Raw genomic sequence first — 18,156 nt, 5'->3', positions numbered from 1 at the left:
GTCCCCTGTGGACAGATTGTCTGAGGACGAATTGTTTAGGGATGAATTGTCCTAGAGCCAATAAAGATATCTCCATTATCGATATAGACAAGGTACTATTTGTTTTTCAGATTATTGTTACAAGCAGGAATGGATTTGAACAGGTCAACACCTAAAGGTACCTGTCTACATGAAGCAGCTCTTTCTGGTAAAACTGAAGTCGTCAAACTTCTACTGGATGTAAGTTTATTTTATTTATCGACCAAACGTTCTTCGTTTCCAATTTGGAGGAACTAGTTTTATTTAAGATTTCTAAGACACTATTCGTAGCCACACTGATTACAAATAAAGATTACCTCGTAAATGCTTTGAAGCATTGAAGACCTAACACTAACCCTAACTCTAACCCTAGATCGTTGTAACTACTAAACACTCATTAACAGAACACAATTTCTATGGAAAAGCAATCACTAGTTTTAGTGATCATTTTTCCATAGAAATTGTGTTCTGTTAATTTGTTTCCCAATCGCTAAATGGCTTCTTAATGATTATACTAAATACTTCTTGTACTTGTTGATTATACAAAGTTGCCCTAACCCAAAATACTCTGATTACGACAAATAACCTTTCCCTTAAAGATACATTATGTAAGATTTAGATAAAGAGCGAGCCATTCTTGCTAAAATAGTTCAAAAAAAGATAATGTAAAATGAATAATTTGTAAATTTCATTCAAATTACTATATTGCGAGCGAAGATATTAGCCTTTGAAGGTTTGACAAAACGTGTAAAATAATTTCAACCACCGTACTAATTGTTTGAAGCTAAGTCTTGCTCCTCCATTTTTAGCTTGAATCAAAATATGGCTGAACTGTTCTAATCTATTTAATATCGGAGAAATCCGATGCCATCGAGAGTTTATTATGGTTTGAATAAGTTAATTAATGTCTAATTAATAATTTAGATAACATTTCAGGCCTAAAGAAAGACCTGCATTAGGCAGATTTAGCTCTTGCATAATGTATGTTTAAGATTATTAAAATATAACTATGAGTGTAGGCTTATTGTCTTGTTTCCATTCGTGGATAATCTGCCTAAACATTTCCTGAAATTCCGAGCTGTGAAATATTTGATTATATTTCTAGAATATTATAACGTATCCATGATATAAAGTACTGTTTACATTCGTCCATGTTTCTAGAATATTATAACATATCCATGATATAAAATACTGTTTATATTCGACCATATTTCTAGAATATTATAATGTATCCATGATATAAAGTATGGTTTATATTTGACCTGTTTCAAGAGAATATTTGATACAGGTATAATAACTAGGTATATATATACCTGTTGATCTAAACACCTGATATACCTGATAAACATGCTTTATATTAATATTATACATCTGTTTCATCTAATATTCATTCAGATTAAAATCACGTGTCGATCTGGTTGCTCGTTTATTTTTAGTCTTGAACTCTATTGACATCTGACATGTTTTCTTTGATGTGAGAGTTCAAATTATATGAACTAATTGACCAATAAATTTATCCATTTTGGTACAAGGTTGCAATGAAGTTAAGGAAAGATGCATGTATGTCCGTCTTTCTGTGTTTACTTCCATCGCCTGTCCTGGTTTGTAACAGGAGCAAACCATTCAAGATATCTTTATGAAACAAAAGGTACAATTTTATGGATACACACAAATCACATACCTGTATCATTTGCTTGATAAAGATGAGAGTATACTCGTCGAAACGTCGCTTAGTCTCAAACTCAGTAAATTGTGTATCATTAAAATTGTACCTTGTGTTAATTTGTTAATTACTAAATGTCAATCAAAGAAGATCTTTATGAAACTTTTAAAAACATCAACCTGCATGTACATGTATAAGTAGTTGTGCCTTTAAAATTGTTGTGATTCCATCGAAATAAATTTGACATAGATTTAAGGTATCATATTTCATAAGCTATTCAAGATATCTTCATGAAGCTTTGTACACACATCACATCAACCCGTTATAATAGTTATACCTCTTGCTAATTGTACGTTTTTCGGAAACAAATTTGACTTATTTTTGGTATATAAATGTGCAGAATGTTGATGTCTTAGTTTTTTTGCCTTCCATCTGGTGTTTGATTGGGTGATATAAATAGAACAGGACTTGATGATGATAGAAAGTTGGTTGATTTACAACTTCGTATAAAACAAAAAAAAAAAAATTGTAATCTTATTTTAAATAGATTTTAGACACCTACAATGTATGTACATTTGTATAATGCCAAGATTTCATACCATTAAACATATTTATACATAGTTTAACTGTTATAGTCTATAACTCATATATAAACATATTTACACATAGTTTAATTGTTATAGTCTATAACTCATATATAAACATATTTATACATAGTTTAATTGTTATAGTCTATAACTCATATATAAACATATTTATACATAGTTTAATTGTTATAGTCTATAACTCATATATAAACATATTTATACATAGTTTAATTGTTATAGTCTATAACTCATATATAAACATATTTATACATAGTTTAATTGTTATAGTCTATAACTCATATATAAACATATTTACACATAGTTTAATTGTTATAGTCTATAACTCATATATAAACATATTTATACACATAGTTTAACTGTTATAGTGTATAAATCATATATAAACATATTTACATAGTTCAACTGTTATAGTGTATAAGTCATATATAAACATATTTATCCATAGTTTAACAGTCTATAACTCATATATAAACATATTTACATAGTTTAACTGTTATAGTCTGTAACTCATATATAGTTATACATGTAGTGTATAGCTCACACAAAAACTTATATTTAGATGTATTTAACACGGCACCTCAAATAACGTCTGGCTGTGAGGGTCTAATAAAAGAGGTCATGCGATTAAAATCATATTAAAGAATGGAATGGAACGGTGTTTAACGTCTCATCAACACGACCCTTGAGTCATTTGTACGATAAACGTGATGACTTTGACTTTCCGATTGTTAACTTTCCATTTATTAGTAGTAACATTCCAATATCACCAGCTTATGGTGTGTTTGTATCTCAGCTAATTCGTTACGCTAGAGCTTGTTGCTTTTATTCTGATTTTTTAAGTAGATCGAGGCATTTGTCATCTAAGCTTCAACTACAAGGATACTTGCGCACTAAACTTATTAAAACCTTTAAAAAGTTTTATGGCCATCATATTGATTTGATTGGTAAATATAACGTGTCTCTCTCGGCTATTATTCTAGATATATTTAATTGACACGTATACTATTACTGTCTCCCTGATAATGTCTACTACATCATTAACACATTTCATCGCGTGCATTTTGCATACCGATAGTTCATTGGCCAATCACGCTATTTTACCGACATTTCGCCTAATAGTTTGGATGCAGCTATGGCGGGTGTGGTGCCAGGCAGGGTAAGCTTACTCTTCCGGACACCTGTTACCACTGTTTGTCGTGTATTTTGTACACGAGGAGCAGTCCATTTGCTGATTACACTATTACACTCGAATACACTATTTTGCCAATAACGTTTTTTAGGACTTCGAATTCTGTCTTATGGTTTGGATTGTTCGTACTTGGTTTTATTTTATTTGAGACTAACATGTGATACATTTGATTTCAATGGTAACTGTGTACTCTTCTTTCAGTAGAGAGGGTGGGGTGGGGGGTGGATGAAATCTTTGGATGGTCTGGTGGTTTAACGTGTGCGTGAAACCATATTGAAATCTGTCATTGAATCAAGTGGCATGGTTTCGATTCCCCACTTCGTCTGATCAACCTCGTGGGTTTTCTCTGGGTCCTCTGGTTTCCTCCCACTGTTCAACACTCCTACATGCAAGTGAATTATTGAAATATAATTGAACCATATGTTAGTCCCGAAATGACCTAGTATGTATCAAGTGGACGTTAAACCCCACCTCTCTCTCTCTCTCTGTTAGAATCAGGTGTGTTATAAATGATATATTAGATAGAAGATTATAACTGGGCGTTAAGATGTGTTATAATATGTGAGTGTAAATGGGGTATAAAATAGCTGGCAAGGTGGAGACAGAAACTTGATATGATAAAATAATACTCTAACTAATCTTTTACCTTGATACATTAACACTCCATCAACTGAAAAAACATATGTATCTATTTTATATCTTTGTTTCAACGCGAGAACCTCTTTTTTTGTCCTATCTGAAGGACTAGAATTTTAAGAAATTCTCCAGTTATATAGATATTTTGATACATTAATACTTGATAAACTATAACACATACTTATGGAAGAACAATTACTGATTTATTTGGGCGACGTTTTGAAGAGTATTCTCTCAACGTTTTCAAGCAATACTTGATGATCGAAATTTAAACTCACATTTTTGATGGTCTGAAAAACATACATTTCGATTTTATATCTTTGTTTCAATGTAAACCTGTGAACCTTGTTTTTTGTCCTATCTGAAGGACTAGATGGAATAAATCTATATACATGTATGTCAATACTTTCATACATTAACATTTATTTTGATTGTCTGAAAAAACATACGTTTCTATCTTTGTTTCAACGTGAGAATCTCTACTTTCCGCGTGGTCCCCCCTTGTCAGTGATGCAGGACGGAGGGCCTGACAAGGACAGCTGTCTAGTCCTTCGGATGAGACAAAAAAACGAGGTCCCGTGTATACATTGGAATGCACGTAAAAGATCACTTGGCAGTTGGAATTCGATATAAGAGCAGGCGATAGTGCCGCTGCCCGGGCAAAATTTCCCTCATAGCACACTGTTTGGCGTATGCCCGTCTTCATTAGCCCAGTATAGGAGCAGAACAGTAGGACGTTAAATCCCATTTCATTTCATTTCATTTCATTTCTACTTTTTGTCCTATCTGAAGGACTAGATGGGGAAAAATCCATATACATGTTAATACTTTGATACAGTGTACATTGTCTGAAAAACATCTGTTTTATTTCGTTGTTTCAGTGTAAAAATGTATGGACATTGTTTTTTCTTTTTATCTGAAGGACTAGAATTTTAAAAAAGTCTCCCGATTTTGGTACATTAACACTTAATGGTTGAAATAAAAACTTTACAGTGTATCTTATCAATACTTTGATACCTGAACATTTGATTGTCTGAAAAACACACACATACTATTTATTTTATATTTTTGTTTCAATGTAAACCTGTGAACCTTGTTTTTTGTTCTTATCTGAAGGACTAGAATAAAAGAAAAAACATCCAGATATATTGATATCACAAAAAAACTTGTATAATGGTAATTGACTTTTGAGACTTGGAATGTAAGCCAGAATTTCTATTAAGTGTCTTCTGTTCAGAACAGTTTTTGGATATCTTACTTTTTAAAATATAAAAAAAAACTTACAGAAATAAGATGTTAGGCTTGAATCCCATTTCATTAATTTGAAAAAAATAGAGGAAAGATTTTGAAGTTGGCAATAAGAGTTTGAAGAAATGAAATGAAATGTGGTTTAACATTCTACTTTTCTGCTCCTACTGGGCTAATGAAGATGAACACACCCCTTACAGTTTGCTATGGGGGGAGATTTTGCCCAGACAGCGGCACTACGGCTTCCTCTTATATCAAATTAATACTGTTATGGGTTCTTTTTGGTGAAAAGAGGTGGTGGGGGAGGGATATGGATGGCCGAAAGGTTAGAACGTGTGTGTGTTGTATCATAAGGTCTGTCATTGAGTCAATTGGCGTGGTTTCGATTCCGCCCTTGTATGTGACTAAAAGTAGGGTCACTTGTCAAACCTCATGGGTTTTCTATGTCTAGTTTCCTCCCACTGCTAAAGACCCCTACGCGCAAGTAAATTATTGAAATAAAATTGAACTGTATGTTGATCCGAATTGACCTAGTTGTGTGGAGTGGATGTTAAACCTCTCTCTCTCTATCTCTCTATCTCTCTCTCATCTCTCTCTCTTCTCTCTTCTCTCTCTCTCTCTCTCTGGTGCATAGAGGGTTGAAGAAGTTGACTAACTGTACTGTAAGATATGGTATATAGGATACCGAGTAAGACTATTGAGTATGTCATGTAAGTACTAATAAACTATATTTACAGATGTTTTAACCCTGGTATCAGTTTCTCTATTTACAGTACATCATACAACTAGATAGAGAAAACATGTGCTCTCACTTGCACATGCATTACATGTAGGAAATCCCAACTGTTTGAGATTATTTTAGTTTGTGTGTTTTTATCCAAACATCTACGAGTAATTTGTGTAGTTGAATGTTACAGACGTTTCCACGGTTTCGCCAAATATAAATATGGAATTTACAACATGCACACGCTTGTCATTGCATGTGCATTTCATATCGTATGTGTGAAATACAGTATGGGATATAGAGGTGGATATAATTAGTTGGTGTGTTGTGGTATGTTATATATCTACAAGGGGTATGATTTATCATACAGTGGAATTTAACTTGTAATGGGTCACATGGTACCAGTGGTTAGTGCACGTGCATTTCATGTTCTCAGCCATCTTTCTATGATTAATGGAGGTTTTTCCAGTCTGATTCACAACTGAAGTTGTTTGTCTTTTTATGAATTTATTCAAGGAGTTAATCATGTTTCAATTGTTTGAATGTTTTAATTGCAGTAAATTAAACACATTTCATGTATTGGAAAGAGTGTAGACTTGTGTTTTTGGTACTCTGTGTCAGGTAGAGGTATTTTTTTCTAACCGTTTGTGGATATGAGTTAAGCCAGTCTCAACAAGAATTTCCAGAAATAATCTTCAGAATGTTTAGGCCCTGTTCCAGCTTGTCAAGAGGTACATGTAGAGTGTGCAGGGCTGACCAGTAAAGTGTTAATAGACCTTCTGGTGTGCAAGTAAACTAAAATCGTGACAGTTGGAATTCGAAAACAAGTAGATCAAAACTCCACTGCCAAGGCAAAATTTACCTCCCTATAGTATTGCACAAGAAGAGATCATAGAAAAAAATAAACCATATTCCATTTTCATGGTTTTATATGGCAAACTATTTTTTTTATTCATTACCCGTTTTGTTGGCTTTTAATCCTGTTTGTATTTTTCTGTTATGTTGTAATCATGAGTTGAGTCAGAATATGTGAAGATATCAAGTTAAAGTTATATTATTGATAAGGACATGTCAGATGTAGGTTTTAATCTTTCATGTGTTGATGTGTGACCCAACATTTATCGTATTGTTTGTCGTAAATCATCGTATAGATGGTTTTAGATGAAATCAAATCGTGATTAACAACCTGTTTTTCTCTGCCTACTCTTTCGTTGAATTCCTACTGCCAAGGGATCTTTTAATTACATGCTAATATAGGTTAAAGATGCATTAAGGGAGATTAGATAAAGAGCTGGCAGTTCTCACTATAATAATTAAAAACTAAATACTGTAAAGAGGATTTGCTGAAAATTTCAGTCAAATTGATCTAATCTAAACCGAGATTTTAGCGATTGAATATTGGGGCTAGCCTCGATCATCATTACTAAAGTCGGTAGGATAAAAAACATAGTCTTGATTATCCATTTTTTGATTTACTTATAAATGGAAGTCGAACAGCAAATCGGAACCTAACCCAATAAACATTGCAGGCTAGCGATGACATCGAGAGTTGATTATGGTCTGGATAAGTTTATTAATGTCTAATTAATAATTTAGATAACATTTCAGGCCTAAAGAATGACCTGCAATAGGCAGATTTAGCTCTTGCATCATATATGTTTGATTACGCACAGAACTGGTAGATTAAAGCTATAAGGTATAAAATTCCCGAGATGTTCTAGTATTTTTAATACCTAAGAAATTTAAGATAGCCTTCATTGTCCAGCGTGCTTACATAAATATATAAACATGTATTAGTAGTTTTAGAATACAAATTCTTCTGTATAGTGTTGAGAGTGTCGAACTGTACAGTAGGTTTTACAGGATTGACTGATAGGTGTTGAATTGTTTGAGAAGCAAGCATTCCTGATACCTATATAGAAGATACACTATTCCTCTAGTCTCTACTGGTACCATGGAGTAGATATATCATATATTTATATGGGGAAAAAGACAGGTTAGGAGCAGTGACTTGTAACATTCGCTTGTGTTTGTTTTGTTTGACTGTTGGATTCTTTACAAACCTAGTAAAACTATGTTCTGTGTTCCCAGTTAAAGGATTCTGATATTTTGTAATTTATGGAAACTCTGAATTTAAGTGGATTTTGGTGTTTTGTAATTGATGGAAACTCTGAATTTGATTGAATTTTGATGTTTTTTGTAATTTATGGAAAATCTAAATTTGAATGGATATGTTTTGCAATTTATAGAAACTATTTTGATATGTTTTGTAATTTATGAAAACTCTGGATTTAAGTGCATTTTTACAGTTTGTAATTTATTCAAACTCTGGATTTAAGAAGATTTTGATATCTTGTAATTTATGGGAACTCCAAAATCAAGAGGATTTGAATATTTTTTAATTTATGAAACTCTGGATTTAAATGGATTTTGATGTTTCGTAATTTATGGAGACTCAGGATTTAAGAGGATTTCGATATTTTATGATTTAGGGAACTCTAGATTTAAATGATTTTAGGCTGGACTGTGAAATGATATCATAAGATGTGAACGTCACATTGAGATTTGTAGCTAAGTTTCAAAACTACTGTTGTACGTGACAAGGAGTAGGGTCGCCTGTCCAATCTCGTGGGTTTTCTCCGGGTCCTCCTGTTTCCTCCCACTGCTAAAGACCCCTACGCGCAAGCGAATTATTGAAATAAAATTAAACCATATGTTAGTCCCGAAATGACCTAGTTTGTGTCGAGTGGACGTTAAACCCCATTTCTCTCTCTCAAAACCTCTGTTCACTAGAGAATGCCTCAAACCGCCGGAAGTAGTATACTATCCTAAAATAGTTAAAATGACTTGGTTGATTTGAAGAGCGAGAGGAACCAGTAGTTTTATGCGGTTTTTGATTGTTTTAGTCAAGATGTATTGACTTTTTAACTTGCCAGTACTGAAAATTCGTCCAATGAAAAAAACGAATTAGAAGATGTTGATAATGTTATTATTTTCTTTAAATTTTTTTTAAAAAATCACTAAAATCAAATGAGATGAGTCCATTCATTACTGGGTTATAGTTTGAGATCGTTGATAACTTCCATAATTACAGGTTGTTGGCCACCCGTCATCACGATTCAAGTCAATTTATCTACAAATTACTTATCTTTGTCCCAGATTCGAAGAAACGTTGAGATATATAATATCACTAAAAAGATAAAAAATATGTTCTCCATGTGGAAATGTTTGGATTACATTGATAGATTAATGGGGAATATTGAAGTAGTAAATATGTGTGAAATAACAAGATATTGATACCGTGAAACTGACTGATGATGGACTAGAAACTAATGTTAATCACGAGTATATTTTTGGAATATATCAAATTTCTAAAAAGATTTTTTATTTTTAAATAGTACTTGATGTGAATTATATCATAAATCTAAAGTTTTTGTGGTTTTGAGTTGACTTCGTGTGTTGAAGGTTCATACATGTAAATGAACAGTAATTGGAAGTGTTATGGTTTTTCATGTGAATAAATTTAAAGGTTTTTCTTTTTATTATTAATTTTTGTTAATAAGTGTTTTGTTCCTTTTAGTTATACCAGTGATGAACAATAATTTGTCAGTTACTTGAACACTTGGAAATTTATTGGTGAATTTCACAAATGAGCTCTAGCATAGTGTATAAAATCATAATATTACTGTTGTGTTTATTAAATTATAAAGAGTGATTTTATCTTTTGTGAGTTTTCAACTTGAAAGGAGGAAAAAAAAAAAGATTTTGATTTGTCTTATATCCTAAGATTTTTTTAACACAATCCTGATGAATTGTATGAACTACCATTTCAATATCTGATGCTTCGTACATGTATGAACAACCATTTAAACAATGCTTTGTTCAAACCAGACAAATATTGAAATTGTGATTTAAATCATAAACTTTTGAAAAGACATCGGATGAGTAACAAATCTGTGAACTGTTTAGATGCTGATTAACAATACAATAAATTTGGATGTTCTGTTAGAATTCTTCAAGTTAAAAAGATTTCTGAATGACATTTCGAAACTTAAATTATATTGGATTTAGTTAATCATAAAAAATGGCAGAAGAAAAACGTACAGTGAAACCCCTGATTTTACCCAAGAGAAAATATCACACGATATCAGCACCTCTCGGTCGAAAGTTTGGACGGAGGATTAAAATGGGAACGGTAAGAAATGTATTTTAATAGGAATGAATAGATATACGAAAGTTTATTTAAAATTAGACTACAATTTTGATTTGTTTTATTTATTCTGACTTTTAATCTAACCAACTTTCAATAAATCACCAGTGATGCAGGATGGAACAGGATCTAGTTATTTGGATGGGATAAAAAGTGATGTCTTATGGACACATAGGCATGCACGTTAAAGAACCCTTGACAGTTAAAATTCAATGACGAGTAAGCACAGATTGCACGGTCTAGGCAAACTTTCCCTCATAGCACACTGTATAGTGTATGCACGTCTTCATTAGACCAGTTACACCATTTCGTTTCATCATCAGCATGTTCCGCCATCAGCATGTTCCGCCATCAGCATGTTCTGCCAGAAAGATTTCTGTTTATATCGTATTCCAAATTTTTATGAAATGAAACAAAAAGAAATGGATTTTAAAGTCCTACTCATCTGCTCCTACTAGGCTAATGAATTGTTTCAATAGCATTTAGTAATTGAAGATGAAAAAACAGGTCACAATTACTGCTTATTTTACTGATGTTTCGACTAGGCTACTTGATAATAACTAGAGAAGCCTAGTTGAAACGTCGCTCAGTAATAAGCAGTAATTGTATTCCATAGAATTGTGACCTGTATATGGGCTAATGAAGACAGGTTTTACCAGGTAGATTGTATATTTCTATAACCATGTGGTCATCTTACCTTGTGTTGTCCAGTAGAGAATACCTGTATTTTTACCAGGTAGATTGTATCTATATAGCATGTGGTCATCTTACCTGGTGATGTCCAGTAGAGAATACCTGTGTTTTTACCAGGTAGATTGTATCTCTATATAACCATGTGGTCATCTTACCTGGTGTTGTCCAGTAGAGAATACCTGTGTTTTACCTGATAGATTGTATTTATCTCTGTATACCATCAGTAAAAATCTACAGGGGATTAGCTATATAATAATATTAACCATATGTTTCTCAACCTACTATTCTCACAAATATCCCCCAAAATGGCCAATCATTTCTCAGACGAAATAAACCATTATTTTCTGGTCATGATTAACCCAGTCGGAGCAGAACAGAAGGACGTTAAATTTCATTTCATTTCCTCTGTCCTATATTCCATCTACTATCACAATCCTTTGGCTGATATAAGAGCAGGTCCGAACAAAATAGTATGATTTGTGTCCATCTTTATCAGCCAAATCTGTGCAGAACAGTTGGATGTTAAACCCCATATAGGGGGGGAGGGGTATCGTAAGGTCTATTCCCTGCTTGTAGTGACAAGGAGTAGGATTGTCTGTACAACGTTCTGGGTTTTCTCCAGGTCCTCTGGTGTCCTCCCTTTGCTGAAGACCCCTACATGCAAGCGAATTATTGAAATAAAATTTAACCATATGTTAATCTAGAAAATGACCTAGTTTATGTCCAGTGGACCTTAAACCCCATCTCTCTCTCTCTCTCAACCCCTGGTATATACCTGTGTTAGTATCAGGTAGTATTCAGGTAATTCAGGTGTTGATATATACCTATGTATCTACTAGTTGTTCAGGTGATTTATATCAACCATATGTTCTTTACCTTTAATCTTATATATGTATATATACAGCCAGCTTTATAGCATATTAATGGTACTTTACAAACTACTATCACTACTATAACATACTAAACACTATCTTAGTTCTTAACCTACTATACTCTCTAGCTAAAATAACTACTCAAAAACAGAATTATATACAGAAAGACTTCCCTTCAAAAACAGTTTCAATATACGGTACAGGAAGACTCCTCTTTAACAACAGTTTTAATATGCAAAAAGACGCAGCCTATTCAAATTTACAATGCAAAAAGACATTTTAAAAATAAAAGACCCTTCTTGAAAGAGACACCTCTTGAAAAAAAAAAAAAAAAAAACATCTCTTGAAAAGAAAAAAAACAACCTGCAAAACTGAAAAGTAGGACATTAAACCCTATTCATTTTATTTCATTTCATTTCAATAGACTAAAATTATTAAAAGTTTTGGGTTTTTTTTTTTTTTGAGTAAACATGTTCCTATGTTGAATTCCATAATTATAATTTTCAAAAGATATATTGGAATATGATAGATGTCATATTTTTTATTCTAAAAAATAAGGGTGCTATATTATGAATAAAAATAAAAAATGGCTTGTCATTAATATTACATGTATGAGAATGATGAGTTAAGTTATGAAATGTGTCATATTTTTTATTCTAAAACAAAAAATGGGTTGTTATGCCTATGAAATAAATGTTATTACCTACGAAAAAAAAAAAAAAATGGCTTTTTCTTAATTTCGTATAATATTAACTGAATACTGACTTAAGTTATTAAAGGTTATTTATTTATCTAAATGAATACTGACGGGTACTGTACATGAAAAGGATCTAGTATCTCTGAATTTATTACAGTGACTGGTTTCTTGGCCAAGTTTCAAAGATAACACACTTCTGTCTGATCCCTGCTCTAAGCATATCATATTTGTTGTTACTAATTACCCGGTTGACTATTTATCTAGAGTTACTCCCCCCTGGCTGATAAAATACTGCCCACTGGGATAAGCCTATTTCTGAGTTGATTAATTTATATATTGCGTAGCTTTGACTCAAAGAAAATAAGCAATAGGAGACCGATTCCCAGCATGATTTAATAATGATTAAACGAAAAAACATTTCCATGCCCTATTTTTTGCCTAATAAAATCTCTGTGTTTCGTTTGTATTTTTCGATAATATCAAATTTTCTCCAACTTAATCCAAGCCAAAATGGATGCAGACTGATTATTTAACATTTGTAGAGAGATGTAAGATTTAGATAAAGAACTGACCGTTCTTGTTCTAATAGCTCAAAAATAGACAATGCAAAATAAATGTTTTGAAAATTTCATTCAAATTACTTTACTCTGAGTGAAGTTATCACTATTTGTAGTTTTGACAAGATGTGTGCGTTGATTGTCTATTATCGTAACCACAGTACTGGTTATTCAAGGCTTAGCCTCGCTTCTCTATATTTGAATTAAATCAGTAAATGGCTGACTGTTCTGTTCTACTTAAAATCTTGTGCATCAAGTGGTCTAGCGAGTTGATTATGGTCTTGTCATATTAATTAATATCTAATTAATAATTTATATAACATTTCATATCTCGATTAAAATGTCCTATGTTCAAGTCCCAACACAGGCCAACAAATGCTTTTGGGTAGTAATAATATTTTTAGCTGTATCTGACAAAATTTTAGGCATTAATGTATTAAACAGATACCAGAAATTTTAATTTTATAAATATCATTTAGAACACTGAAAAATAACATATCTGCACCAGACAAAATGACAGGCACCAGGGTAGATGTACCTGACAAATCCTGAATCTGTGCCTGACATTGTCTGTGACAGGTGACCTATTTACAGGCTTGATACCTTTAAATTTATATAACCAACATTACTGCATCACTCATAAATTCTTAACAAAAATGAAATACAAACAACTAAATCATCTCTAAAATATCAGGAGGGTTGGATGGCCGAATGGTTAGCACTAATGGTTAGCATGTGCATGCTGTATCATAAGGCCTGTCATTGAGTCAACTGGTGTGGTTTCTTATCCCCCGTTGTACGTGACAAGGAGTAGGGTCGCCTGTCCAGCCTCGTGGGTTTTCTCCGGGTACTCCGGTTTCCTCCCACGGCTAAAGACCCCTACGCGCCAGCTAATTATTGAAATAAAATTAAACCATATGTTATTCCTAGATTGTGTCGAGTGGACGTTAAACCCTATTTCTCTCTCTCTCTCTAAAATATCAGTAAAAAATGATAAAACTACCTTCATAGAATTAGAACAAAACCTGAATTTAAACCCACTCTTTATAATATTATATTTTCATTGTGGTATAGATGTCAATATGTTTATTTCTAAATTATTATATTTTCATTGTGGTATAGATGTCAATATGTTTATTTCTAAATTATTATATTTTCAGTATGGTATAAACATCAATATGTTTATTTGTAAATTATTATATTTTCAGTGTGGTATAGATGTCAATATGTTTATTTGTATAAATAAAATAAAACCAAGTACGAACAATCCAAACCATTAGATGTCAATGTGTTTATCTGTTTGATATTATATTTTCAGTGTGGTATCGATGTCAACCGTCCCAACTCCTATGACCAAACGGCCTTAGATATTGTTAATAAATTTACAACAACAAAAGGTGCCAAAGAACTGAAACATTTACTCAAAGGTAAGACAACTTATTCTTTGTTATTCATAGTCTAGCAGAATATCTGGCTTCTCCCGGGGCCCAAAATCACCCCGGGCCCAAATTAGTCAGGGACCCAATCTAATTCGACGGCCTAAAACACTCACTAAGTGATGCTGGGTAATTTGATACCACATATGTGGATGTGGAGTGATTTGCCCAGCCCAAATTCGATGGTCTAAAACATTTACAGGGTCATGCTGGTAAATTTTATACCATATATATGGTGGTGTGGAGCGCGGGCAAACATACATGATCACAGATATCTTGGAATTTATTTATATAGATTGTTGGAGCTGCAGTGACTTAGTAAGGCAGTGAATTGATCTCCGTATTGATCGAGAAAATTCCTCAAAATTTTCTAGATTGGTGTACCTTTGTCAGTACGTTTGTCAGGGCCTGGGAAAAAGAGCTACTAGTCGTTGGTATGGGGCAAAAAACTGAGGCCCAGTATAAATAGTGCTAATCAAGTAAAAGGATCCTCGACAGTTGGAATTCAGAAATAAGTCAGATTAGTCAGAATTACCAGACACCTACATGTATACTGGATGCTGCCATTGTTCGTTAATTCTGATGCCAACAATGATCAGCCGGTGGTTTTATTCCCTATCAATGAATGAGAGGATACGAGTTGGTTCACTATCAGGTATAGTGTGTTAATAACAAAACTACCCTACCAACAAAATACACCGTTTACTTCCCAATACCAAACTGTAAGTGACAAGGAATAGGGTCACCTGTCCAACCTCGTGGTTTTTCTCCGGGTCCTTCGGTTTCCTCCCACTGCTAAAGACCCCTACATGGAAACGAATTATTGAAATAAAATTAAACCATATGGTAGTCCCAAAATGACCTAGTTTGTGTCGAGTGGACGTTAAACCCCATCTCTCTCTCTCTCACTCTCTCTCTCTCCCAATACCAAACGAGCAAACATAATGTAAGGCTAAAATGGAGTTATGTCCCTTGTATAACTTGGGTGTATCGTGGTACATCTGGTGTTAAAGTTGTATGGAACAATATATCTATATAATTGTTGTATTGAACTGGTAGTTCATGGTATATGTACATGTAAGGGCGGGGGAGGGGTTGGTTTGGTATGAATTAAGAATGACTTGCTATTCTTAGACTCCATTTGTAAAAAAATGAAATGAAATGGTGTTAAACATCCTACTGATAAAGTCGGGCATACCCCATACATTGTGCTATGATTGAAATTTTCCCAGGCAGCGGCACTATGGCCTACTTTTATATCGAATTCCAACTGCCAAGGGATCTTTTATGTGCACACCAATGTTTACACTAACCTCGGTTTTTTATCCCATCTGAATGACTTGACAGCCGTCCTAGTCAGGGCCCTCCATCCTGCACCACTGACAAGGGGAAACTACATCGGAAAATCCCGATGAACTTTCTTGGCTGATGCAGGGATCGCACACTCGACCTCCAGGCTAGCGAGCCAGCGTCTTACCCACTTAGCCAACATGGCTGACCAAACCCTATTTTTAGGGAGACAAAAGTTTCCTTAATAAAAACTTTTAAAAAAGATAAATGTACAAGTAGTTAATGAGCGTCATTTGTTTATTTAGGTGGTAGACATCAGCCTCACTCCACTCACTGTTGACTCTGCAATATTAAGTCCTATTTAATTTGCATATACCACCCATCTAGTTATATCTCACATATTAATATTATATATCCCACCTTGTATATAGAGTGTGGGTTATATCATATAACTGTTTTATAAGTAGATTATTATAGATAATACTATTATAATACTACTCAGTTACACCTATAGTATTAACATCGAGGCTTATATACAAAATCTCTACACATAATAAGATACTGTAATAGGTATCGATTGATCAAATTACACCCAACACCGGTAGAATATACTGAAAAATCTTCTTAAAGCCAGAATTTCAAATTATCTAAGAAAGTCAAAACATAATTATTTCTATGTCTTTTGCTCAATAGGTTATCAATTCACTATTATACGATCATGGGGATTATTTCCCACCCTTAAAAATCTATGACACAGGAAATAACAACACAATTACCTCCCTTGTTTTGCTATTGACAAGATGGTTCAGCCATTTTCCAACGTTGGAATTGGAAGTTAAAAATGATATTTTTGCCAATTTCTCAGCTGGCAATAGTGAATTATAGGATTAATAGGATTATTCTTTAACAAGGTAGGACTGTTTATGGATACCATCTATTTTAAGGCTTTATTTTAATATATTTTAAAAATATAACTTGAAAATTTGCAATTGCAACTTTAAATATGTCATTCAGCTACCTGGTGGGTGGGGGTGTTGAGGGTTTGATCATGTATAGGCTATCATTGAGTCAAGTGGCGTGGTTTTGATTCCCTGCTTGTACATGGCATGGATTAGGGACACTTGTCCAACTTGGTGGGTTTTCTTTAGGTCCTACAGTTTTCTCCCACTGCTGAAAACCCCTACGCACAAGCAAATTATTGAAATAAAATTGAATCATCTGTTAGTCCCAAAATAACCTAGTTTGTGTCTAATGGACGTTAAACTCCATCTCTCTCCACCTACTCAACACAATTGAATATCTAGTCAAAATTCTCCACCATTGCCCATGTCATCCTAATTGGAATTAAAGATGGCATACTCTATATCTTTTCCATCTTCAATAGAAAGTTTGATCTCACTTTAACTACGTACATCTTGTGATACCCTGTATATTTTCGTCATTAATTTCGATTGGGTATTCACCCAGCTTGAGAGCCTATCAGATTCCTCGATCATCGCGAATACCAAGTCCTACGCTTTCCAGCTAAAATGCCTACCTGTGATAATCAAGTTGCAAAGTTCAATGTTTCCGTTGAGATCACTACATGTACGTCACAACCTTTAATTGGATGCTACTGTTCACGTGTCTGCAGATTACGTAGCGATAAGTTTTGGAATTGTAAAGTAATCTAGCAATGTCAAGATGTTGTAAAACTCGCAGTCGTTGCTTCAGGAACGAGTATCTTCAATTCTTCATTTACAAAAATCAGAGCTGTGAAATTAAAACTCCAAGGATAAGGCCATAGCGCTACTGCCTGGACAAAATTTCTCTCATAGCAAATAATGGAGAGAGAGAAATGGGGTTTAACGACCACTCGACACAAACTAGGTCATTTTGGGACTAACATTGTTTAATTTTATTTCAATAATTCGCTTGTGTGTGGGGTTCTTTAGCAGTGGGAGGAAACCGGAGGACCCGGAGAAAATCCACGAGGCTCAGGCTGGACAGGCAACCCTACTCCTTGTCACGTACAACCTGGGATTCGAAATCAAGCCAATTGACTCAATGACAAGCCTTGTTATACAGCACGCATGTGCTAACCATTCGGCCATCCAACCCCCCAGTAAACTGTGTTGTATTAGGACATTAAACCCCATTTCATTTCACAACCATTGAACAAGTACCTCATCATGGACCACCCTACAATAATATTCTTACCTGTACAACAAGATTTAAACTTTATTATTGTAGGGAGGTTTGGATGACTGAATGGTTAGCGCTTTATTATTGTAGGGGGCCGGGGGTTGGATGACCGAATGGTTAGCGTTTTATTA

General features: G+C 33.8%; 1 protein-coding gene across 2 annotated transcripts in view; it reads left to right on the top strand.

Annotated features, from left to right (window-relative positions):
* LOC126812413 (caskin-2) overlaps window positions 1-18,156 on the top strand; it is a 169,495-nt gene that overhangs the window by 64,641 nt on the left and 86,698 nt on the right. Inside the window, exons 7-8 of one of the 2 annotated variants that reach the window (XM_056099108.1) lie at window positions 111-219; window positions 14,434-14,542. In XM_056099108.1, coding sequence (XP_055955083.1) covers window positions 111-219; window positions 14,434-14,542 — 218 coding nt within the window. Of the gene's footprint in view, window positions 1-110; window positions 220-10,261; window positions 10,282-14,433; window positions 14,543-18,156 lie in introns of those variants that run through there. The other variant, XM_056099109.1, reaches the window with a different exon arrangement.

Source organism: Patella vulgata, chromosome 2 (genome assembly GCF_932274485.2).
Source record: "Patella vulgata chromosome 2, xgPatVulg1.2, whole genome shotgun sequence".
Taxonomy (NCBI): Eukaryota; Metazoa; Mollusca; class Gastropoda; family Patellidae; genus Patella; species Patella vulgata.
This window is presented reverse-complemented; position numbering and strand designations above follow the sequence as displayed.